The sequence below is a fragment of the Haliaeetus albicilla genome, chromosome 10, assembly GCF_947461875.1.
Source record: "Haliaeetus albicilla chromosome 10, bHalAlb1.1, whole genome shotgun sequence".
Taxonomy (NCBI): Eukaryota; Metazoa; Chordata; class Aves; order Accipitriformes; family Accipitridae; genus Haliaeetus; species Haliaeetus albicilla.
Genome location: NC_091492.1, coordinates 24,358,443 through 24,381,102, shown reverse-complemented (window position 1 = coordinate 24,381,102; position 22,660 = coordinate 24,358,443). Strand labels below are relative to the sequence as shown.

The 22,660-nt window shown below is 56.1% G+C and overlaps 2 protein-coding genes across 5 annotated transcripts in view; both read left to right on the top strand.

Moving 5' to 3' along the window:
* The first annotated feature begins 1,366 nt into the window (after positions 1-1,366).
* TUFT1 (tuftelin 1) lies at positions 1,367-16,958 on the top strand. Of its 3 annotated transcripts, XM_069794120.1 has the most exons (13): positions 1,367-1,459; positions 5,947-6,021; positions 6,304-6,408; positions 6,830-6,916; positions 8,796-8,876; positions 9,235-9,306; positions 9,928-10,041; positions 11,559-11,687; positions 12,461-12,555; positions 13,181-13,286; positions 13,787-13,870; positions 15,476-15,576; positions 15,915-16,958. In XM_069794120.1, exons 1-13 carry the CDS (start codon positions 1,400-1,402, stop codon positions 15,967-15,969), a joined length of 1,164 nt encoding a protein of 387 aa, XP_069650221.1. In that variant the 5' UTR covers positions 1,367-1,399; the 3' UTR covers positions 15,970-16,958. The 3 variants fall into 3 exon arrangements, with proteins under 3 accessions (XP_069650221.1, XP_069650222.1, XP_069650223.1); XM_069794121.1 differs by lacking the exon at positions 8,796-8,876; XM_069794122.1 differs by lacking the exons at positions 8,796-8,876; positions 9,235-9,306.
* Positions 16,959-17,969: 1,011 nt separating this feature from the next.
* The window catches only part of SNX27 (sorting nexin 27), a 35,542-nt gene continuing 30,851 nt past the window's right edge, over positions 17,970-22,660 (top strand). Inside the window, exon 1 of one of the 2 annotated variants that reach the window (XM_069794116.1) lies at positions 17,970-18,286. In XM_069794116.1, coding sequence (XP_069650217.1) covers positions 18,003-18,286 — 284 coding nt within the window. In that variant the 5' untranslated portion in view covers positions 17,970-18,002. The remainder of the gene's footprint in view (positions 18,287-22,660) is intronic. The other variant, XM_069794115.1, reaches the window with a different exon arrangement.

Genomic DNA, 22,660 nt, shown 5'->3' with positions numbered 1-22,660 from the left:
GTTGATTGGCAGGTGGTTACCACAGTTCCCCTCCGTGGCCTCGAGCAGGGCCGAGCTGGCTCCGTCCCCAAGCTAGCGTGGGGCTGGGACAGTGCCTGTCAACCCAGCCAGCCCCATCCCTGCTGCCTCAGTTTCCCCTCCTGCGCCCTGGTAACATTTAACTGGGATGGAGCCTCCGGGGATGGACACGGTGACAATAGTAGGGACACCCTGTCCCCTCTCTGGTCAGTACTGGCCACGTCTCTGCGTCACCACCACCCAGGGCTGTGCCCGGCTCAGCGTGCCCGGCACATGGCCCTGCACCCACAGCGTCCCCGTTGTGGCTAAACCGGGCCAGCACAACCAGTTCTGCCCTCGGCTCCTCCCGGACACGCGTGTCAGAGCCGAGGTCAACCACCGTCCCCACCCTGTGCCTCGGTTTCCCCAGCGGCTGCTTGGCCTGATGAGGCGGCAGGGGCCCAGCTGCGCCTCGGTTTCTCCTGCAGGCACTGCAGCGGTTGATGGGGGGCTTGGGGACCATGGGGTGCCCAGGGGGAGGAGGGGCCGGCTCCCACAGCTGAGCATGACCAAAGTTTGCCGGTCCCCAGCTTTGGCACCAGCAGGCAGCCCGGAGGGAGCAACGTCCTCCAGCCTGCAGAAAATCCTGCTGCCTCAACCCCCCCCCAGGGCCTGGGTGTCCCCACCCTGGGGCTGGAGCATGGCCCCGGTGACTGCACGGGGCTGGAGCGTGTCCCCGGCCGGCAGGTCTGGGGCCGGTGGCCGGCTGAGCTCATCGCAAAGGTATGTGGCAATTAGCGCCCGCCCGGCAGAGAGGAGGCAGCCGGCACGCCCAGGCCACCCGGCGTGGCACAGGGACACCTGCCCCGGCAGTGGCCTGGTTCCCCGACCCCCGGCACGGGCGAGGGGCCTACGGCACCCACCGGGCTTGACCCCGGTGTGCGGCCGGTGACGCCGCAGCTCTGCGCGGGGGCACCCCCGGCACCTCCCGCCGGGCTGGGCCGGCACCCCGGGGCTAAACGTTCCCCAGGTGCGGGGGGACCATCCCTAGCACAGTTTGGGGCACCGCAGCCTGCTTTGGCGAGGCTCGGCGCGGCATCCCACCGCTCGACGCTGCTGGCCAGGCCCTGGCTTGGTTTGGCGACGGTTTGGCAGAGCTCGGGTGGAGCTCGGCAGGGCTTGTTACGGCTCGGCACGGCTTTGGTATGGCTTTGGCACGGCTCACGCTGCCTGGGCACGGCGCGGCACGCCGCGGGCGTGGTCAAACCGGACGGGCGTGGTTAAAGTAGAGAGGGCGTGGATATCGAGAGTGGGCGTGTCGGTGGGCGTGCCTCCCCGCGGGCGGGGGCGTGGCCATATAGAAGGGGCGGTGGCGCCGCGTCCTGCCAGTCGCGACGGGGCCATGAACGGGCTGAAGGGCTGGTGCGCGGTGCTGGACGTGCGGCCCCACGGCGAGAGCCCGGTGAGCCCCCCCGGGGCCCCTCTGACCCCCCCCCATGCCCGGGTCCACGGGAGCCGCCTCCTTCCTTCTCCCGGTGCTTCTGGAGGGTGGCTGCTGCCCGCGGGGGTGCCCCGTTGGGGCAGGGGTGGGGGGAGGTCCCGGGAAGCGTCGTTGGTGGAGTGGGGCTGTGCCCACCCACCACCCGGTATCGCTGCCCCAGCCTGTGCCCGGGCTCGCCCGGCAGCCGTGGGGAGGTTCGAGGGTCTGTGGGGGCCCTGCAGCCCCTCTCTGTCCCGGAGGGCTTAGGGGACCCCCAGTCGCCAGGGTCCGCGGCCATCCCGTTCCCGGGACCATCGCTGGGCTGGTCCACGGGCATTCAGGTGAACCCCGCTGGGGCAGACGAGGATGGCAGAGTGCACAGAGGGGCACCCCGCTGTCGGCGTTGGGGTCCTGCCGTCCTCTGTCCCGCTTACGGGGGACTCCTGGGAGTCCTGGCTGGCACATAGTCCCACGCAGCTGTTGAGCTGTCCCAGAATAATGTGGGTTTTGGGGGTAACGCACCCTTCGAGCGGCTCCCGGGGGCTGCGGCGGGAGCAGCCAGCAGCAAGTCTGTTTTGGCACTTTCCTCCCTCGGTTACAGCGGGGCCTTGCATTTTTCCCTTCCTTATCGTTGAGTTCTCCTCATCGCCGTCAGCAGCCAGGCCATCGTCGCAGGGATGGGCCCTGGGTGGGGCTGGCAGCACCGCAAAGCCGGCCCTGCGCCGGCGCAGTGCCCCGATTTCCCTGTGAAGGGGGCGAAGCCAGCGGCGGTACTTGGTGAATCGGCTTTTTGCTCAGGTTTGGGCAACCAGAGGGCTCCCCCAAAGGCACCGGCGGTGGCAGAAGAACCGTGCTGGTGCTTGGCCACCTTCCTCCATGCCAGCGGCTGCCCGGCTCCATGGCCTGAGCCCTGCTGGGTGACTCAGCTCTGAGTCTCCTCAGGAGAGTCCTAATTCTCCGCAGCTTTCCCGGCCTTATAAGGAGCGATTGCAGAGTTGGGCTCGTTTGGTTAATGGGTTATTACAGTGATAAGCGCCTCAGTAACACTGGCGATCTCCAAACACCAGAGCTGTTTGCTGCTGATCCTTGGCAATACCCTCTGGGTCAGGTCAGGCCTGTTCTTATTTAACAGTCGGGACAGACGGAGTGCCTCCCCCATGGTTGCAAAATGCCGGCGTCGGGATCGCCGGCTGTGGGTCCTCCGATGGTGCCGCCTCTCCTCTGCCTGGGATGAGGTTGGGATTTGCATGGTTCCCTCTTCCCCGGGAGTGGAGTCAGTACCTCTCCCTGCAGCCAAGCTTTTCCCCAGTGGGGTTTTTTTGGGCTGGATGACGCAAAATAGACCAAAAGACTTAAAATTGGCTTCTGCATCCCTAAGAGCTGGTCCCTAGTTATCCTAGCCAATACCACTCGCCCTCAATTCCAGGGGACCTGGCTCTTGCTGGGTGGTTGGACCCAAAGGGCCGCTGGGATTTTGGGAACGCCTCTTCGAAGGGCGCTGGATGGGAGCACGGCCATCCTGCCAAAAAGCCTCCAACTGCTTGTGCTTTGCTGCAGCCATCACGCAAAGCTGGCCAAGCTCTCCCGATCGCAGTTAATTCCCAAGGCTGGTAGTAAAAGCCATAAACACTGCCAGGTTGGAGTAACTCTTGGGGTGCCCGGTTGGGGTGTTAAGGAAGCATTTTCTTTACAAGGTGGGTTTTTTTCCAAGCGGGAGGCAAGTGCAAGGCACTCCATCATCTTCCCAGCACTGGCCACATTGCAAAACCCTCCTGCCTTCCCCAGAAAATAACAGAGGGGGCCTGAAACCCACTGCCCCCTCCACTCCAGAGCTGTAAACAGGAGGCAGAACAGATTTAATGCTAGCTAGGAGGTAAAGAAACAGGGTAGGGGAGTCCCCATGGCTCTGCTTTTCCTGCCCCAGCTGAATTTGGCACCTTGGAGAGGGAGGCCAGCGTGTGCTGGTTGTGATGTCCCTCTGGGTTGCTCCGGCTTTGCATCAGAGGAGCTGCTTCTCCCGGAAACAGCCCCGGCATTGGCAAGAAGCTGATGAAAACTTTGGCTGCGGGACAGTAAGAGCAAAGCCCAAAAGTAACCATGCGAGAGCATCACCAGAGACTGGCATGCCGGCGGTGCACAAGATGAGAGCCAAATTAAGTGCGTCTTATCCTCTCCTCTGTCCGCCCGGTCCCAATCAAGCACAGCTCACCACAGCTGAGGCTGCTGCAGACAAACAAGCTGGGCAGGGAGGGGTTTGCTTTAACCTGGCTGTGGCTTCCGCCTCCTGCACCTGCCTCAGCCTCCTTAAAAGCATACCTGTACCAAAAAAGCTGGTTGTCTCCCCTGGTGGTCCAGAGAGCTTTGCTCAAATGTCCATCTTGTGTCTCGCCATCCCTCTGCCTCCCCCATGCTTCCCCAGTGTGGAGGAGGATGGAGACGACGGAGCCTTCCCCCCCTGGCGTTTGCATGGGTAGTTTCCTGGTTGTTTGACCTGAGGTTTGGTAGTGCCGGTGCTGGGTGGGAAGGCACCGGCTGCTCTTTGCTTCCTGCCACAGCTGGTTTGTGTCAGCTTGATGGTGGGCTTATCCAGGAGCAGGTTTTTTGGGGGATCTACTGGGACAGAAAGAACCCGCATGCCAACTCCAGGTAGTTTTGGCTGCGGGGCTGGAAATAGGCTGGTGCTTGTTTCTTATCGCAGCAAATCTTCCCCAGGCAAGCGATTTCTTTGGCAGCCTCACGCCCTCACCTGGACTTGACGGGACGGGGATGGCAAATGCGAGATCCCAACGCTTGTAAACAAAGCTGCGAGTAAGGACACGTGAAGGGACTGATGTGCTGCTGGCGGCTCTGCTGGGCTCGCATTGTGCCAAGGCTCCTGCCCTGCTGTTGGCAGCCTGTGCAAGAGCGGGCTGCTCCGTGCTCTGACCCTCGGCCTTTCCCTGTGTCCTGTTTGCTTTAGGCAGCACGAAGATGATGAATGATGCTTCTCATGCAGGCACTGCCATGAGCCATTTTCCCTGCTGTAAAACCCCGAGTGCTTCTTGCATCTTCCCAAAACCATGGAGCGCACTACATCCGGCTGCTCTGAAGTTTTTCTGACCGAATTTTCCAACTTCTTGGGTCTTGCCAAGGAAAACATTCCCTGGAGTAAAAGTTGCAGACAAGTATCTGGTTAAATAATCTGTGCTGCTGAGTGCTAGCAGAGCCCAAGTGAAGTTTCTGTTAGATAATTGTCTTAATGGGGGAACAAAGGGGTCTGGCCACGTGTTTGAGATCCGTAGGAGGGCTCCTCGTTTCCCAGGGTGACAGAGTTTGTGCGAGCTGCATATACAAAATATTTTGGAAACAAACAGATGGCTTGTCAAGACTTGGATAGTGAGGAGAGTGCTTGGAAGCAGGGAGGCAGAAATACCTTGATGTTGCTTTTGGAGAGCAGGAGGCTGACGTGGCTGGGGTGTGGCAAGGGGCGGGTGCCTGGTGCTGCGCGGGCACCTACCCTGGCTCCACTGTGCTGCTGCCCAAGAGCCCACTGCCGTGGCTGTCACACACCGAGCAGCTCCTGCTTTCAGGGTCGCGTTTAATAAGGACCATGAGCGACGGCTGCCTGGGTGCCGGTGAGGTCTGTCTGGGAAAGGGGGGTTGTACACGGGGGTTGTACAGTGCTGTGGGTGCACAGTGCCGGTGTTGAGCTGAGGACGGGGAGCGGGCAACTCCGTGGAGCGTTTTGGGTCTCCACGCACTGCCTTAGGGCTCTTTATGCACTCCGGGCAACTCCTCAAAAGCTTGCTGAGCTTTGCATGGTGCTGGACATAGCTGAAATGCCTCTTCAGTGGGTGTCACTGGTAGGAGTGCTTTGGGTGAGGAGTTAAGCAGTGAAGGCCTCTGTGGATGCTCATGGCCATGAGCTGGGGAGCGCTCTGCTGCTGGTCTCGCTGGCTGCTGCCAAAATGGGCTCTGCTCAGCCAGGGCTGTGCCAGTAGAGGACGGGCAGAGCCGTGAGGGCGTGTAGCTGTCGCGGTAGGGCAGGGAGAAGGATGAATCTGGCAAGGTCCCGGCACACGAGCTGGGAATGGCTGCTTTCATCCTTCTCCAGGGCTGCTACTGAATGCCATGCATCAGCTCCGCCATAGCTGGCTGCAGTGACAGATGACAGCCGTGACTCCTGGCAGAGGAGGGCATGCATGAAAATGAGCCCGGCAATCATTTCTCCTGCCCATCTGCATTACCTCAGCCTTGGCTGGGCCACGGCTCCTCCAAGCCCTGATGGGTTTGATAAATGTAGTTACCGTGCGCTCGCTATTACTCATTTTAATCCCAGCGTTACTTTGCAGGCTGCAGCTCAAACTGAGGGGGAAGGCAGCTTGTCCGCGCATCTGCAGTGATACCAACCTGGCTTTCAACTTGTACCAGAGCTGGATGTAAAAAGACTTTCAGGGAGTTATAAAACTAAAACCCGCCTCTTGTTTTAGGAGAGCGTGAAGGTGCTGCGGCTGACTCTGCCGAATGACCTCCCAGGTGACAGGCGCGAGCAAGTGAAGCAGAAGGTGGGTCTCCCCCGTGGCTCGGTTTGGAGTTGAAAATACAACTTTGTGAGTTAACTTAGGGTGGAGGGAATGGGCGTTTGGTGGAGGATCAGTCGGTTTATGCTTCGTCAGCTAGAAAACTCAACTCCTGTTCTGTTAAATGTTTTGGTGCCGTTTCCCAAGGTCGTGTTCAGTGCCACGTTCCTCTGTGAAAAGTGCATGATGCTCATTTGACTGGAGCTGGGCAAACCGTTCCAGCCAGTCTCGCCTCTCTGAAAGCCCTGCTGCTTCTGTCTCTTGCAGCCGGTGGGAAAAGCCTTCGCCATGGTGGCCAACAGATCCAGCAACAGTCACTCCCTGGCCTCTGAATGCATCAAATCCAATGATGGCGATGAGGAGATCATCAAGGTACGGTCCCTGGCTTTGTTGCAAAGCGATCTTGTTGAATAACTGGGGTTGGAAAAAAGTTTTTGTCTGAAGCTACACCAGCAAAAATCTCCCCGGTGTAGCTCTTGACTGTGCGGGCAGGACTGGTGCAGTGCTGCTGGCTGGCAGCACCAGCTCGGTGGGCTTCCCTGGCTTTGGGGGGATGCAGCAAGAACCGGGGGCAGCTGCAGTGGCTCTACAGGGTGAGGCTCACACAGGAGGAGGAGCGCTTCAAAAAACACCAGGGAAGGTTCACTGCAAAGGGGAAACCCGTGCACAATGTGTCTTGGGAAGCAGTGGGATCCAGTGTCCTGATCCCGGTGGAGCTGAGCTTGCTGCTGGCATTACTCGGCTGGCCAGAGTTGGGATGGTCTGACCTGCTGCCACCGTCTCTCCTGGACAGGTTTATCTCAAGGCACGGGCTGAGGGCAGCATGAACCACGAGGAGCATGTCAACCAGCTGAAAAGTGAAGTTCGTTACATTCAAGAGGTAGTTAACATCTGTGAGGGGCTCTGGCTTGCCTGCTGCTGCCTGAACCCATGGGGGCTTGCGGCAAGGGTCCGGGGTGCTCTGCTTCCCCCAGGAACGTCCCGCAGGGTTTCATGCGAGTGGGCGGCGATGCCTGCACCAGCTGCGGCACTCAAGCCCCAGCTGAGCCCCAACCACTCTGGCAAACTGGCAGCAGAGCTGAACTCTCCAGTTTGTTGACTTGCCTGTACAGGGCAGTAGTCTAATCAAGCGCCATAAATTAATTCAGCCTGACTAATTGCTCTGCTATATGGACTGAATTTGAAGAGAATTGCGTGATGACTTTCCCCCAAGGCTGTCCCCTGCATGCCTGGGTGCGGCACAACCAGAGCCTCTTGTTAAAAGGCAGTTTCTTTGGTATGTCTCATCTCCCAAAGTAAACTGGATGATGAGGCTCTCAGAAGATTAACCCTTTCCTCTGCTCCTGGTGGGTATGTTATTTCTGGAGAGCTGGTTGCAAGGCACGGAAGTGGTTGCATGCATGTTCTGGCCTGGGCAGCTTGGCCTTAAAAAAAAAAAAAAAAAAAAAGAGAGAGAGAAACAGGGAGGAGGGGGAATTTGGGTGTGCTCTCATGGGCAAGTTTCTGTGCTGGGTGCTGGCCCCAGGGAGCAGCGAGGGGCAGATCTGGTAGGGCGGCCTCCAGATCTTTTACGTCATCCTTCTGACTCCTCTGCCAAAACACGTGTTTCTCCCCCTGAAAGAAAACAGCCTGTTCCCACTGCCTCCTGCCTGCAACCCAGACCTGCCTGGCTCCCGCCTGCCCAAGGCTGCAGTGCTCCGGGGGTGTTGCTCACCCAAACCTTATCTCACAGCCACCTGGATGCTGCAGTTTTTGTTCATGATCCTTCCCACTCCTGGGGCTTCGACTTCAGCTCTTCTGATCTGAGCTTTCCCATAGCTCCCCACAGCTCGGGTAGAAACAGGAGCTGGGTTTTCAAAGGACCTCTTAGCAATAGTAGAGTGGGACTTAGACCTTGTCTGGCTGCAAAGGCTGTATGTAGCCGTGTCAGAATAGCTGAAGCAGCATAACTGTGCAGTACAACTTAATCCTGCATGTGAAAACCAGAGAATAAGCTAAACCAGTAAGTCATGGTGGCAGTACCAGTCTGTCCGCATCTAAGAGAAGTGCCCTGCACTGGATCATGGTGTAAAAAACCTGGGGATGTCTTGATCCACCTGGATCAAAGTCACGGATTGCTGTCCCCAGGTTAAGGGCTTGATTGCTGACCCGAGAGCTGCACATCGTGCTCTCGCCTTGTCCCTTGTCCTGCCGCTGCCCGGTTTCCAGCAAACTGCTTCACCTGAGTGCCTTGGGCATCTAAAATCAAGGGGTAGGGATGAAGCCACGCTGTTAATGCTTTGAGAAAGCTTTTCTTTGAAAAGCGTTGGAGCAGCGTTTGCTGTAAAAGCCTGTAAATCATTCCTCTGGCTCACTTGCTCTGACTAATTCGAGTAGCTGCAAGTCAAGACTGTACTTGTTGGCGTCCTACAGTGTGGCAAAGAGAGAGCTGGGGAACAGCAAGGGTCTTCTTGGCACTTCAAAGGTGAAGTCAATGACTAATGCATGAAAAATGAGTAGCGTCTCCAGGTTATTGCTTTTTATTTTTTTTTTCTTCCCATGATTGTGTGGGACAGCTGCCTCACAAAGATCATATCTGCCAGAGATGGTGCTGCTTGCAGGCAGGGCTGTAGTAAAACCAGAGGGTCAGGCTGGAAGAGAAGCCATCGATTGCGTATCAGCGCAGGGCATCGTAGCAGCCGCCGTGCCTTCGTTTGATTTCTGTTAGGCTGAGTGATACTGTCCATGCAGATCAAGCTAAATTGACTTGCCTTTGCCAGGCTAGAAGTTCTTTGAAGAAGCTGCGGGAAGACTTAAGTAGTAAACTTGAGAACAGACAAGGAGATAAACAGCATGCACAGGTAACGGGAGCATTTCTCGGGGATTAAATGACATTGACTTATTAAAAAGATGTCATCTTTGGGTCAGGAAAATGATAGAAGGGGCCTTAAAGATTGAGGTGCTTGTGACGAACAAAAGCCACGTTGGCACCATTTACAGGCAAAATTCGAAACCCATGCAAGCACGTAACGAGGAGTCAGTAAGCAAAATGCATTGGCTGGCCAAAGGCTCTATTGCATGTTCGTTTGCAAAAAAACCCCTCGGTCTCAAGTTGCTGTGGTGCCCCAGAGCTAGCTGTCTGCATGTGACTGTGTTCTCGTGCAAGCAGCTGTGCCAGCTGGCGTTACATCCCTGTCCGTCTGTCCTTTGCTTACGTAGGTTGTGCTAGAAAAGCAAAACGGGAGCTGGCTGTACCCGGAGATGCTCCACGCTGATTCCTGGGAGGACCAGGTATGGAGCTAAAGAGGGGGATTTCAGCACTATGGAAAGAAATACTGGTTTTAGTTTGCAGTCTTCCTCCCAGCAGGTAATTTTGCACCTGTTCAGCACATGATCAGGCGCTCCTGCGGCAAACTCTAGTCTTTTTGTCAGGGTCAGATCAGAAATGGAGTGCAGCTCTCTTAGAGCAATAAAAGTGTGCATAATAGGTTTTTAAACCTCTGCACATGAGAGCTTTTTAGCAGAAGGGATAACAGGAACCTTAAGCTGGTAAATATTTCTCCAGCTCTTCGTCTTTCTCCTGGCTGGGGCAGATGCTCTGGGCTGGTGTTTCAGGCTGGGTTGCTGTGGACTTGGTTTGCATTGTGGGGTTTTGGGTTGTCCAAGCGCAGATCAGGATGGCATCCTGCAAACAGGGCTTGGAAGCCAACCAAAGGATACTGTGCCTGTTATCTTGAGGGCTGGAAGCTGTCGCCCAAGTGTGGGAGGTGAGGACAGGAGCGCCTTTCATTTTTTTTCAAGCTGAGAAGTGATGTTACCAGGCTTTGTCACCAACAGCGCTGCCCGCATTGGGGTGGAGGGCTCCTTTGATACCTCCCAACTGCTCATCCTGTCCTGTTACTGTCTCCACAGGAGGAGGACTGCTCAAGTGAAGACGTGGAAAAGATCCGACAGACGGCAAAGAGGCTGTTCACGAAGCTGCAGGAGGTTGAAAAGCGCCACCAGTTGGAAAGGAAAACCTTTGAGGTGACTACACTGCGCACTTCTCTGCTAGGAAAGTGTGATTTTTATTTTATTTTGCTATTTTTTTCTTTTTGGAAGTCTGAGGAGCTGCATGAGCACATGAGTTTGGGCTGCCGGAAGTGTCTGGCTTCTCCTTGCAGAGCAGTGGGCTCAGTGTGTGCTGTTAAAATACACCGGGGAGTCCAGACCTGGCCAAACCCCAGCAAACTGCCTCCCTGGTTGCCCAGAGGAGTGTGAAGATATAAATGCTTTCCCAGTTAAAAGTCACATAAAATAAAAGCATCAGCCGTGTTGGAAGGTGGTCCCCCCAAACTCTGCCAAGCCTTTCTGACCGTAGCCAGGCTTGATGCAGGAGAGTGGTGTTTCATGGGGAGTGGGGACCACCAGGGTGTCCCAGCAGGTCGAGCAGAGACCAAGTCTGGGGTTCCCAGCCATGGTGCTGGGCTGCTGTGGCCATGCTGGCTGTTGTGGTCTCTCTTAGAGCTCAGCCTCTTCACCTGCAGGGCTGTTTGCTGTAGAGAGGGGCAAGCTGACTGGGAGGCACCGGACCCATCACACGGGTCTCCTCACCTGCCAAGCAGTGCTGACAAAGTTGCTGCATTCGCTTCCCTCCCTTCCTCAGCCCTGGTGATTAATGATCCTCTTCGGTTTATTTTCTAGTGACTGCTCATGTCCCGGATGGGCTGGGCCTGACCGCGTCACCCCGCAGCTCCATGCGCTGGTGGCAGCGGTGATGTCCTGGCTCGCATCCTGTCCCGCAGACCAAACTGGTCCTGGCTAGCCTGGGGGGTTCCCCGCAGCGGGACGGGGGACAGCGTTTGCTGGGGAAGTGGGTTTGAGTGGTGACTGCTTCCTCCAGTACGGGGACATCCACCTGCCCACAGCAGGGGCAAGTGCCCCGAGGATGTCTGTCCTTGAGTGTAGGAAGTTGTGTGGTTTGGTGGCATTTTGGGGTCTCTGGTCAGCTGATGCTGACTGCAGGCTCTGAGCCCAGATGGAGATCCTGGGGATGGCAGGGATGGGTGTTCCAGCAGTTGTTGATCCTGCCAGCACTGCCCAGATGTGTGCCTTGTTGTCTGAGCCTGCTCTCCAGCTGTCGTGGGGACCCACAGGGACACCCTTGTCTCCTCTCAGCTCCTGAGCTGGTGATGCAGGTGTGGGGCTGGCTGCTGAGGTCAGTTCCTTGGGCAAGTGGCCTGAGAGGAGCCTGCAAACAGCCCCAGAGCACGTGTGGCTGAGAACGAACATGTCTCTTGCATTTGAGGAGCCTTTATTGCTACAGCATTTAAGTGCTCACTCCTTTGAAGTGCTTTGAAGCCGGGGAGCTTTCTGAAGAAGCTCTTTTCTCTGAAGCATGTCGGGCTGTTTGCTGAGACGCCCGGCTGCCTTCAGCAAAATCTGCCTGCCAAGGCTCCGAGCACTGGTGCAGTTTCAGAGCAATGCTTGGGAGAGAGCTCTGGTGGCTCTGGTGTCCAGGCATGTGAGGGTCGGGGGTAAAGGTATCTCCATCTTGTTTGCAGAGGACGGTGTCACAGTACCAGGAGGAAGCGGAGCAGACAAGCTCTGCCCTGCGGAGAGCAGAGAAGAGTGTGCTGGAGAAGGAGGTGCAGGTGGATGAGCTGCAGAGACTCCTGGCAGGGATGGAGAAGGTACTGGCCCTGAAGCCTTGGTGGGGCTGATGGGATTAGTGGAGCTGCCTGGTCCCACTCTGCTAGTGGGGGGAATGGGAAAGCCTGGTGGTGATGAGTTTGGCAGTGTTCAGTGCAGACCCCGCAGAGCATCTTGGACCAGCTGCAGGGTACCCACCATACAGAGGGTTTGACTTCCCAGCCAGGTTTAACCCAAAAGCATTGGGCAAAGCCAGCTGCTGGGAATGGCTCAAAATTGACTGTTGCTGATTTAGACTTGCATTTCTCAGGTCTAGAAGACCTGGTCGGTCTGTGCAAACTCTTCCAGGTATCCTGGAAATGAGCGCACAGTCTAGACATGCCCCCATGAGAAGAACCAGGAGGCTTAGCACAAACTCCAGCCTTGATTTTTTTTTTTTCTTTTTCCAGCTGTGGTCTGCTCATAATAACATTAAAGTCATAAATCTAACAGTGCAGTATGAGCATGAAGTGATCTGGGACTGCCTTCCCTGGCCCGACAGCAGGGAAGGAGATGGGTTGGTGCCTTGCCTGTAACCTAGGGGTAAAGGAGCGGGACATCTGCTGTCGGTCATCTCTGCGGCTGCCCTTGTCTGTCTGTCTCTTGCATGTAAATTTAATGCTCGTGAAAACAACCCGCAGACTGAGCAGGGAGGCTGAGCTGAGCATGCCTGGCTCCCTGGGCGTTTGTAGCTCCCTGCTGTGCAGCAGAGGCCAAGGAGCATGTGTTGTGACTTGTTTCCGTGCCTGTAACTCAGCCTCTCGCTCTGCCGCAGGAACACCGGAGTTTGCTGCTGAAGATGAAAGAAGGAGAAGCAGAGCTGGCGAGGCTGAGAAGCGTGGAAGGTGACAAGCTTGCTGAACAAGACCGGTGAGGCTTGGCCTCTGGCTTGGCTGCCAACTCCAGAGCAAGCCCATGCCGCTGGGTCGGGGTGTCAGCTCGCTGGGGCATGACTGCACATTCCTGCGAAGGGTGTGCTTGCTCTCTGGCTTGCAAAACAGCACCCTACTCCTAAGAGCTGACTAATCTCCAAATACCTCCCGCAGTTTTGCTTTGCTCCGAGAGATCCGGAGCTGGGCTGCCCAGAGACCTCTAGCAGCCTTGCTGCAGGCTGGGAGCTTGGGGCAGGTCCTGGGGAGCCTCCAGAGCAGCCGATTCTCCCTCTAATGTTGAATTCGTTCTGCCCAGCTGGTATCCTTGTGCTCCAGGGGCTAATTGGCAATGGCTTGTTTCTGGAAGGCCTTGTTTGTGGCCTGACTCTTCCTGATGTTCCTGTGTCCCTCCAGTCTGTGGTTGCTAGTCTTTGTGGCTCCTGCTTGAAATGGTTTTGTCTCTGCCTCTCCTTACCTCGTCTAGTCAAAATATTTCAAGATCTGTGCGGCTGTAGAGGAGACCTGGCTGATAAAAAGCTGCTCTGGGCATAGCTGGGTGGGTGCTCCCTTTCTGGGAAGCCATCTGATGGCTCCTGGACTCTTGTCTTCTCTCCTTTTCCCAGGTCTGCTCAGCTGGAGAAGGAGGTGGCCATGCTACGGGAGAAGATACATCATCTGGATGACATGCTGAAAAGCCAGCAACGCAAAGTCCGCCAGATGATCGAGCAGGTGAGAGGAGCGGGGCTGGGGTGGGAGGACGGGTGAGGGAGAGCCTGGGAGGACTTGGAGGGGACTTAAAAAAAGGGGGGGGGGAGATATCTCTTAAGCTGCTTGGAAGCAAAGAATTGCTGGTTTGTGGGGCTAAGTCCCTTTGCAAACCAAAGGGACACAAGTTCAAAGGCAGCCCAGAGCCCTGTCCTGCAGCGGGGACTGACCCCAGGGTGACAGCCCAAAGTACTGCGGCACAAGCTGCCCTGGCCCAGGGAGGGTAATAAAAGGAGTGTAAAAGGAGTGCTGTGCACCCAGCTTGGCCTGCTGAAAGAGTTAAATCTCAAACTGTGTGAGCAGAGGCTCCTTCACCTTGGGCTTAATTCACAGACTTAATCTGAGGCTTTTTTTGATTGGTTTTTATGCAGACCTTGGAGTTAATGTTGTGGGTATTAACAGGCAGAATAAGCCCAGCCGTACATGAGAGGGATTTTCGGCCACTGTGAACTTTTCTCTTATAGCTCCAGAACTCCAAGACGGTGATTCAGGCCAAAGATGCCGTGATCCAGGAGCTCAAGGAGAAAGTCGCTTACTTGGAGGCTGAGGTGCGTCTTAACGGGGCCATTTTGGGGGGTGCGCAGGGTCTGCTCCAAGCTCAGACCCTCCCGTTGAAACCTCCCTGTGTGACTGGTTTGTGCATGCCTGTGGGTCATGGCTGGGCTCCCTCACAGCAATGAGCTTCACTCTGGGCAGAGCAGCTGGCAGCAAAGCTTTTCCCTGGCACCAACACCTGTTTCGCATAGAAAAATGTGCCCTCCACAGCCCCAAGGGCTGTGCTGGTTCCCCAAGCTGGTGTGATGGTTTCCAATGCAGCTGGGGTTGCTGGAACAGCTGTGAACTCAAGCAGAGTCCCAAATAATCCCATTAAGCACATTTCTCTGGCAGCAAAACCCTTCTTGCTTACAAAGCTGCAGCTGAATGTGTGTGTGTCAGAAATTAAAATTGCATTCCAGCCTCTAGGATTATAACAAGCGTCAAACCTCTCTCCTTTTTTTGGATAAAAACAGCCTGCATCGGCACTTCTAGTGTTTTCTTCCCTCCTTGGTGACTTATTTTGCTAATTTCTGCATGAGGACAGTGTGTGTGAGCACAGCCTGCTGTGAACCCAGGTGGAAAATAGATCCAGCGAGAGAGATTGCATGCTGGTGGGTTTCCCTGTTGGGTGTTCGGCAGGTCTTACAAACCATCCTGGCTCTCCTTTGGCAAGCAGTCCCTATAGAATCATAGAATCATTTAGGTTGGAAAAGACCTTCAAGATCGAGTCCAACCGTCATCCATGCCCACTAAACCATGTTCTGGAGTACCCTGTCTACTCACTTTTTGAATACCTCCAGGGATGGTGACTCAACCACTTCCCTGGGCAGCCTATTCCAATGTCTGACAACCCTCTCAGTAAAGAAATTTTTCCTAATATCTAACCAAAATCTCCCTTGCTGCAACTTGAGGCCATTTCCTCTCATCCTATCTCCAGCCACCTGACAGAAGAGACCAGCACCCACCTCACTACAACCCCCCTTCAGGTAGTTGTAGAGAGCTATAAGGTCTCCCCTTGGCCTACTTTACTCCAGACTAAACAGCCCCAGCTCCCTCAGCCGCTCCTCATAAGACTTGTGCTCCAGGCCCCTCACCAACTTGCTTGCCCTTCTCTGGACACGCTCCAGCAACTCAATGTCTTTCTTGTAGTGAGGGGCCCAAAACTGAACGCAGTACTCAAGGTGTAGCCTCCCCAGTGCCGAGTACAGGGGAACAATCACCTCCCTGCTCCTGCCGGCCACACTCTTTCTGATACAGGCCAGGATGCCATTGGCCTTCTTGGCCACCTGGGCACACTGCGGGCTCATATCCAGCTGGCTGTCAATGAGCATGCCCAGGTCTTTCTCTGCCAGGCAACTTTCCATCCACTCTTCCCCAAGCCTGTAGCGCTACATGGGGTTGCTGTGACCGAAGTGCGGGACCTGGCACTTGGCCTTGTTGAACTTCATACGATTGGCCTCAGCCCAAACTATGTAGGGCTGGATTTCATTTCCCTCAAGAAAAAGCTGACCCATGGCAAGAGATTATACTGGAGAATTCCTTGGCAAGTGATCTGTGTGCCTGCAGCCTGCCTGTTCCCAGCTGCCCATCGCTAACCGTGGCTGCTTCTTTTGCAGAACCTGGAGATGCATGACCGCATAGAGCACTTGATTGAGAAGCAAGTCAGTCGGGGCGGCCACAGCTCCAGAGCGCGCTCGAAGTCGGAGTATGTGAGCAGGTACAAGGGGAGCACGTACGCTCCAGCCTGTCTGGCTGCTCAGCAGCTTCATCTGCAGGTCCACGTCTTACCTGGGGCAGCGGGAGCTGCAGTCTGGCAGGAGATGCTGGACGCACGGATGCTCTTCTGGAAGGGTGTTGTGTTATTGTCTGTTTGCAGAGAGGTCTCCACTCCTGCATCCCTCCTTCAGGGGAGTACAGGGGAGCAGGGTTCCCTCCTGTGGGCGGTTTTGGGGGGAGACATCACCGACCAGGGCTGGGGCAGGACCTTCTCTTGCAGGTTTTCGCCCCAAAGCCCATCCAGTTCATCTGGCTGAACCAACCCTTTCTCTCTTGCAGCAAAAGGCTGACGGGCCCCAAGCCGCTCCCTCTCATTCGAGTAGTGGAAACATGAGTTTCGAGGGCCGGTCTGAGCTGAAGACTCTCCCCTTGTTATCGTTGACTGGATTTCCCTGCTTGACTGCCATCCTCTGGCCTCTGTGCTCCCGGAGTCTCCCCGGAGTTGTTGGCGGAGGGCTGTGCCCTGGAGAACTGGCAGCCGAGGACAGACATAGCCGGGGTGGTCCTGGCAGAGGAAGGAGGTTTGTGAAGCGTCCACATTGCTGTCCCCACTGGGTCCCAAGGTCACATGGATGCCAGTTTGGAGGCTGGGACCAGCTGGCCCTGGCATGGACAAGGTGGCTCTCTGGCTGGAGAGCCAGGTTCGCTTTCCCTGGTCAGTCCTGCGTTTGCTGGGGTTGTTCTGCAAGAGCAGCCTTCGCTTCTGAAGGGCCTCATCTGAACAGAGCCCCCTGTTCAGCTTGCAGCTTGCCAGCGTGGACTTGGGGTTTAACCTTTTTTTGGTTTAAAAAAAAAAAAAAAAGAAAAAAAAAAAGATTCACTCTTACAAACAAAGAAATCCTCCTGAAACCGGACTCCTTCCTACAACAAAGCCCAATGCGTGACAAGCTGGGAGCCTCCACCTCTGATCTCCAGCACATATCTGGCTGCTCCGGACTTGGCAAAGGCTCACGTAGCCAAAAGTCAGTGTATCACCATGCTTTTCCCAAGAGCGTAGAGAAATTGTACCCAATGTATGTGTAGTGTTTAAACCCAGAGGCTGTTTGGTTTGTTACCTGTATTTATTTCAATAAATTATTGGTGTCTTCCACTGATGTGGTGACAGGCATGATTGCTGCTGTCCACCTCTACGGGAGCACAGTTGAGGACTGCCTGTCCCATGTTTGAACTGGAAAATACCAACCAGCTTCCTCTGGGCTTGCGAGTTATTACCTGTCTTGTCTGCGCCTGTGCTCAGGAAGGGAGTTTGGGTACATCTAGAGGAAAGTCCTTGGTGTTTGTACTGACTGTGTTAATACAAAAATACATGTGCCTTAATCCCTCCTACTGTAGTCAATTGAATAGATGTGAACAGTGGAAGTTTACTGGGATTGGGGGGTGGATTTGGTTTTTTGGCTGTGCTGGCTGAGCTCCCTGCTTCTTGAGGTGGCTGTGTGGCCCCCCCCCCCCCCCCCTTTTTTTTTTTTCTCTCTTGCTGGTATGGCAGAGTTTGACAACCGTCCCTGTCCTGTGCTCCACAGGAGTGAGCTGATGCTGTGTCCAACACCGTCAGCACTGACTCTGGTGGTGGTGAAGGCCAGGGGCTCAGCTAGCTGCTTCTGGATTGGAGTTCAACAGTCCCCTATGGCTGCTGTCTCCACGCAGTCTGTCCCCAGTGCCTGAGGGGAAGGTGGCCAGGCCTGGGTTGAGATGTGGCTTTCTGATCCAGAACCAGAGCTGCTCCACTTCTGCCACCCCCATGGCACATCTCCAAGGGCTTTGGAGAGCCCCCCTTATGGGGGCTGACTTGGGCTCTGGGCCTGAGCCTGCATCATTTTGGTGCCTCCCTGGTGCTCCTGCTCCACACAGTGGCCTGTGCCACCCACTTCTGTGGCAGCCGGGGCCCCTGCTGTGGTGGAAGTGGGGGCAAAGAGAGCATGGGCCTGCAGGGGTGCATGTCCTCCCTAGGGACAGGGGCCTCCCCTGCCCCATGCTCCCTCGGGGCTGGGGTGCTGGCGAGGCCTGTGGGCCCCCTGGGCCTGGCAGTGAGGCCTGGCCCAAGGCCTGGCCCCCAGCCCTGTGGGTAAGGCCTCTCTGCCACCGGTTGCCTTATGAGGCCGCGTGACGTCACAGCAGTGACATCACGGTACGGCGCCGCCGGGCACAGCGTCCCCCCCGTTGCCTCGGAGGCGCGGCACTACAACTCCCAGAAGGCCTCGCTCCCGCTGTGCCGGACTACATTCCCCAGCGTCCCTCGCGCCCGCGGGTAGGGAGTGCCTCGGGACTACATTTCCCGTCGTCCCCCCTCAGAGGCGGTGGGGGTGGTGTCCTACGGTGGCTGGCGCGGCGGCGGTCGCGTGACGGGCCGGCCGGGCGCTGCTCGCCAAGATGGCGGACGAGGAGGGTGAAGGGCTGCCGCGCTCGGCGGCGGCGCCGCACCGGAACGGCGGCGGTGAGGGGGCCCCGGCGGGGCCGGGCGGCCCCCGCGTAGTCCGTATCGTCAAGTCGGAGTCTGGCTACGGCTTTAACGTACGCGGTCAAGTGAGCGAGGGCGGCCAGCTACGGAGCATCAACGGCGAGCTCTACGCCCCGCTGCAGCATGTCAGCGCCGTGCTCGGCGGCGGGGCGGCCGACCGCGCTGGGGTGCGCAAGGGGGACCGCATCTTGGAGGTGTGAGTACGGGGGGGCCGCCGCCCCGCTGCCGCCCACCCTGCCCAGCCCGGCTCGGCGTGGGGGGCTGCCCGCCCCCGCCCCGCTGCCGCCCCCTCCGCTGCGGGAGGGCTGAGCCTCGGGGGGGGCCGAGGGGGGTGTATTCCTCTCGCTGGGGGCTTTGGGGGGAGTCCTGAGGGGGCTGAGCCTGGCCGGGGGATTGCGGCATCCTTTTGCGGGGGGGAGGGCTGAGTCTCGCTGGGGGAGTCGTGAGGAGGGGCTGAGCCTGGCTGGGAGCTTGGAGGGGGTCTTATGGGAGCCTGTAATGGGGGGCTAGGCCGGCTTCCCCTCGTTGCGCATGTGGGGGGGCTTGTGGGGGTGGCTGGACCACACCAGGGGCTTGGGGAGGCTGGTTTGTTCTACTCTCCTGAGGGGCTTTGGGGGGCCCCCAGGGGAGGCTCCTGTGAGGAGCTGTGTTGGTCTGCCCAGATGCTTGGGGGCCCCTGATGAGGGGGCCTGGTCTGGTCTCTCACTGGGGGCTTGGGGGAACCCTTACTGGGGGGGCTGGCCCAAGTTCCTCTCACTGGAAGCCCTTAGGGGGTCCAGCCTCCCCTCACTAGGGGCTTTGGGAACCCCTTATGAGCCAGCCTCTCATCCTCAGGGACCCCTTTATGCAGAGAGGGGTGCGGCTGCCTTCATCCCCTCATTGAGGGTTTTAGGGTACCTCTTCTTACAGGGGGATGCGGATCAGCATTGTCCTTCCTGAGGGCTTTGGGGGACCCCTTTGGGGGTGGAGGGACACAGCCTCCATCTCCTTGAAGGTGAGGCACTCATTTTTCAGGGGGTTCTTTAGAGGATCCCCTTCTTTGTGGGGTGTGTGGAGGGATTGAGGGTCACAGCTGCAGGAAAGAGCCCCTCCCTTGGAGGGTGAATCAGGGGGTCCCCTTCACTAGCTCATCCCTGGGGAGATTCTCCCCCACTGTTGTTTTTGGGGGTGTCCTTTGGATTGCAGAGCAGGAAGGGCTCACAAGCAGCAGAAATACCTGTAGGAGCCGCATCCATGGATCTGCCTTCCTGGCTGGGAAGGGGGTGGCCACAGTGGGGAATTTGCCTGGGGTGGCACTGAGCTCCTGGAGAAAAGCTGTTCCCAGGAGAGATCCCTGGTAAGGAGGGGAAGTAGGTTAGGACATGTGAAAGGAGGTAGCTGGAAGGAAGGGGGAGCTCACCCTGAGAAAGTCTCCGGGGGGGAGAGCAGAGGGAAGGACCTGTGGCTGGCACAAACAGGTACTGGGCTGCGTGAGCTCGTAGGTGTCCTCACAGAGAGCCGGTGTGGGCCAGGATGAGGTGTGCAAGGGTGCAAACCCTCTTCCAGTGAGTGGGACCCTCAGTCTTCAACGTGGAGACCCTCCTGGGGAGGGCAGGGGAATGCTTGTGGAGGGAGGAGGAGATCTGACATGGCAGGATTACTGCTGCAGGCATGGCTGGGCAAGGAGGGGGACAAAAAAAACCCAACCCTTTAGGATGAGACAGGGATGCTCTCTGGAGTTGGTGGCCTGCCTTCCACCCCGCAGCCATGCAGCTTTGCAGAAGGCGACAGAGGTGGAAATGCATGCTCAGGGATGGGACCGGCTGCTTGGTTTTTTGTCTTCTTGGTCACTGGGCCCGCAGGTTGTCCAGGGCTGTGCAGTAGCTATTTCTCGACAGCAAGAATCGTAATGTGAGCCTGAAAACATCTTTCCATGGGAATGCTTCAGCTGTCTTGAAACTGATCTTCCCCCCCTCCTCCCAAAAAAAAAACCCCCCTTAGACTTTGAGCCCATGTTTGTGGACTGACATCAGTTAAATCTCTTTCAGGGCTTTCTGTAGCCTCAGCCTGTTGAGGTGTATTTTTCTCAGCATGTTCCCCTTCGTCTTGTGGTTCTTGGGGTTGGTTCTGCCCGTGCTGAGCTGTGCGATACCTCCTGATCCTTACGTATTTGTACTTCATGCTGAGTTGGTTAAGTTCAATTACTTATTAATTACAGGGATTTCACAGCAGCAGGAATGCTTTGCTGCCAGTCTTTGCAGGCTGCAGTGTGTGAAGGACAACAGCATGTGTTTGGGCCCAGCAGAGAAGATCTGTTCTGACTAGCCTGTGGCTAGAGAGCTGGCCGTGCCCTGCAGAAAGCTTGCTGTTGGGATTTGGCTCTCTCCCGTGTGACCCAAATACTTTATGCTTTGATTTTTTTCTGTGCAGAAGAACCGTCCGGGGGGTGAATTCTGCACCTGGAAGATCTACTTGAGAGAACAACGTTTATTGACTGAGGGGAAATGCTTTCATATGCATTGCAAGGTGCCAAACTAAAATTCTCCCTTTTGCCCGCTGTGGGGAAACACTTAAAATGTCGTGTTTGAAATCAGAGGTAGGTTTTGAGGCCGGTGCTGGAATCGGGGTTCGGTCCCCAGAGTCTTGGCCAATGCGAGGCGAAGGCCCGAACTTTAGTCTGTTGCCAAACCACGCAGCGGTGTTTGAAAGAGTTAAGGCCTGCAGATAACAATGGTTAATGAGGTGGCACGAGGGGTGTTTGCTTGTGGCTCTCTGGACCCCTGGCTTCCCATTCCACAGGGCAGGGAGCAACTGCGGCTGGAAGGATGGGGGATTTCCTATTGCATTATCTGCCACTTCTCATCTCCCGGGAGAAGTCACTTTTAATTTGCGTATGTATCTTCTTGTAGTACTGCCAGATTGGCTCTCACCCTTTTCCAGTATCAGCTATTGCTTTTGTTAACCTGGCTGCATAAATCCGCCTGAAAAATATTACGCAGTACCAGCCACGTTTTGGCGGTGTGAAGTCCCTGTGTCTCTGCACGCTCTGCCAAGAAGACGCTTGTTCTCCCTGGGTCTATTAAAATCCAACTCCTGCAAGTAAATCTTAGCACAGTTGTGACTTGGAGTAGAAAACAATAAAACAAGACTCCAAAAATAGCTCTGATTTCCCTTCCTTTCCACAGCAGCACCCTGCACACAATGGTGGGGGTGGGGTTCCCTGGGAGGCACGGGGCCCATCTGCTGCCGCTGCCGCCACCTCCCCAGCACAGTGACCCTGGCCCCGGCGCCCAGTTCATCTGCCCACAGGACCCACAGCTGGTTTGGCAGTTGCAGTGAACTTGCTGAAGGCCGGGCTGTGGGTCTGGAGCTGGGTGATGGGGCTTCGGGAGGAACTGCTGGCTGCTCGGCATCTTTGCAGATCTCATGTCGTGTTCGAGTGCTGAAAGCACATGCAGGTTAGGTGTTCTCTGAACAGGCTGTTTATTTCCAAGCAGGACTTTGTTTCCACCTCCTGCAACTCCGAGCAAACTGGTCTGGGAGAGAGTTTTTTGGAGCAAGAGCCTGAAAGATGAGATTCTTCCACTGCATGGCCTTGATGGAATTACTAAGGCTGTTGCTGCAGAGTAATGGGGTATTTAGCACGTGGTAACTTGTGGGGTGACAGACCCCACAGACATCTCTTCCCCAGCTCGCTCTGGACATGTGCGGTGCTGGAAGACCCCCAGACCTTCCATCCCTGCATGGCTGAGGGCTCCAGCTGCACTGACGGGAGTGTGGTTTTCCAGGTGCACAACCTGCTTCTCAGTCCTCAGCCAAAACCAAAGGATGTTTAGAGTGTTGTCTGAAGGGTTTATTTAGAGTCCTGTCCTTGCTACAAAGTCTTTTATTGCCATCCTTCACTGCCTGACGTTCCTGTATCTAGCATCTAGCTCAGACCTCTTGCTTTCAAAGGCTGGTTTTGCAATGTAGCTATGGCATGCTCTCTAATCTTCTTAGCTGGTTTTGTGTTTGTGGGTGTTGAGGGCATTGGAGACAGACAATGAAAGCTAATTTAGTTCTTGATTATCACCCTGAATGACAATCATAACTAATCTTGACAGGGAAGAAAATCTCACTAGCGTTTGCTCTGCTAGCAGGGAAGCTCGCTCAAAAATAATTGAACAGATAAAGAAGGGATCTGTTCTCAATATCGTTGAACTGTGTGCAGCAGAAACCTGGTCTGATCTAGGCATGATTGCGAGGGTAGGGGGGTACTGTACTCCACCAGACCAGAGAATTGGTCTCCATCACTCATTCCTGTGTCAGAAATGTCTGAAATGGTCACAGTACCTTCTGCTTTGAGGGAAAGTGTCATACACCTCGATACAGGCCTTGATGGAATAACCCCCGATGGAGAGGGCTTCTTCCTAACCCTCATGGGGAGCGACTCCGGTTTGCGGGGTAAAGGTGTTTCCCTCAGGAGATTAAACTCTTTATCTCTTCTTGGTCTAAAGTCTAATTTTGTATATTGACTTGGGACAGAAAAAGCTGGTTCTGCTTTGGAAAATTCCAGAACAGTCTGTAAAAGGGAGGCAGCAGCTGTGCGCTC

Excerpts from the sequence above, each read along its gene's own strand:
- TUFT1 (XM_069794120.1), top strand. The coding sequence starts at position 1,400 with ATGAACGGGCTGAAGGGCTGGTGCGCGGTGCTGGACGTGCGGCCCCAC. Across the intron at positions 6,917-8,795 it reads AAGTTCGTTACATTCAAGAG|GCTAGAAGTTCTTTGAAGAA; the intron begins GTAGTTAACATC and ends TGCCTTTGCCAG. Across the intron at positions 9,307-9,927 it reads CTGATTCCTGGGAGGACCAG|GAGGAGGACTGCTCAAGTGA; the intron begins GTATGGAGCTAA and ends CTGTCTCCACAG.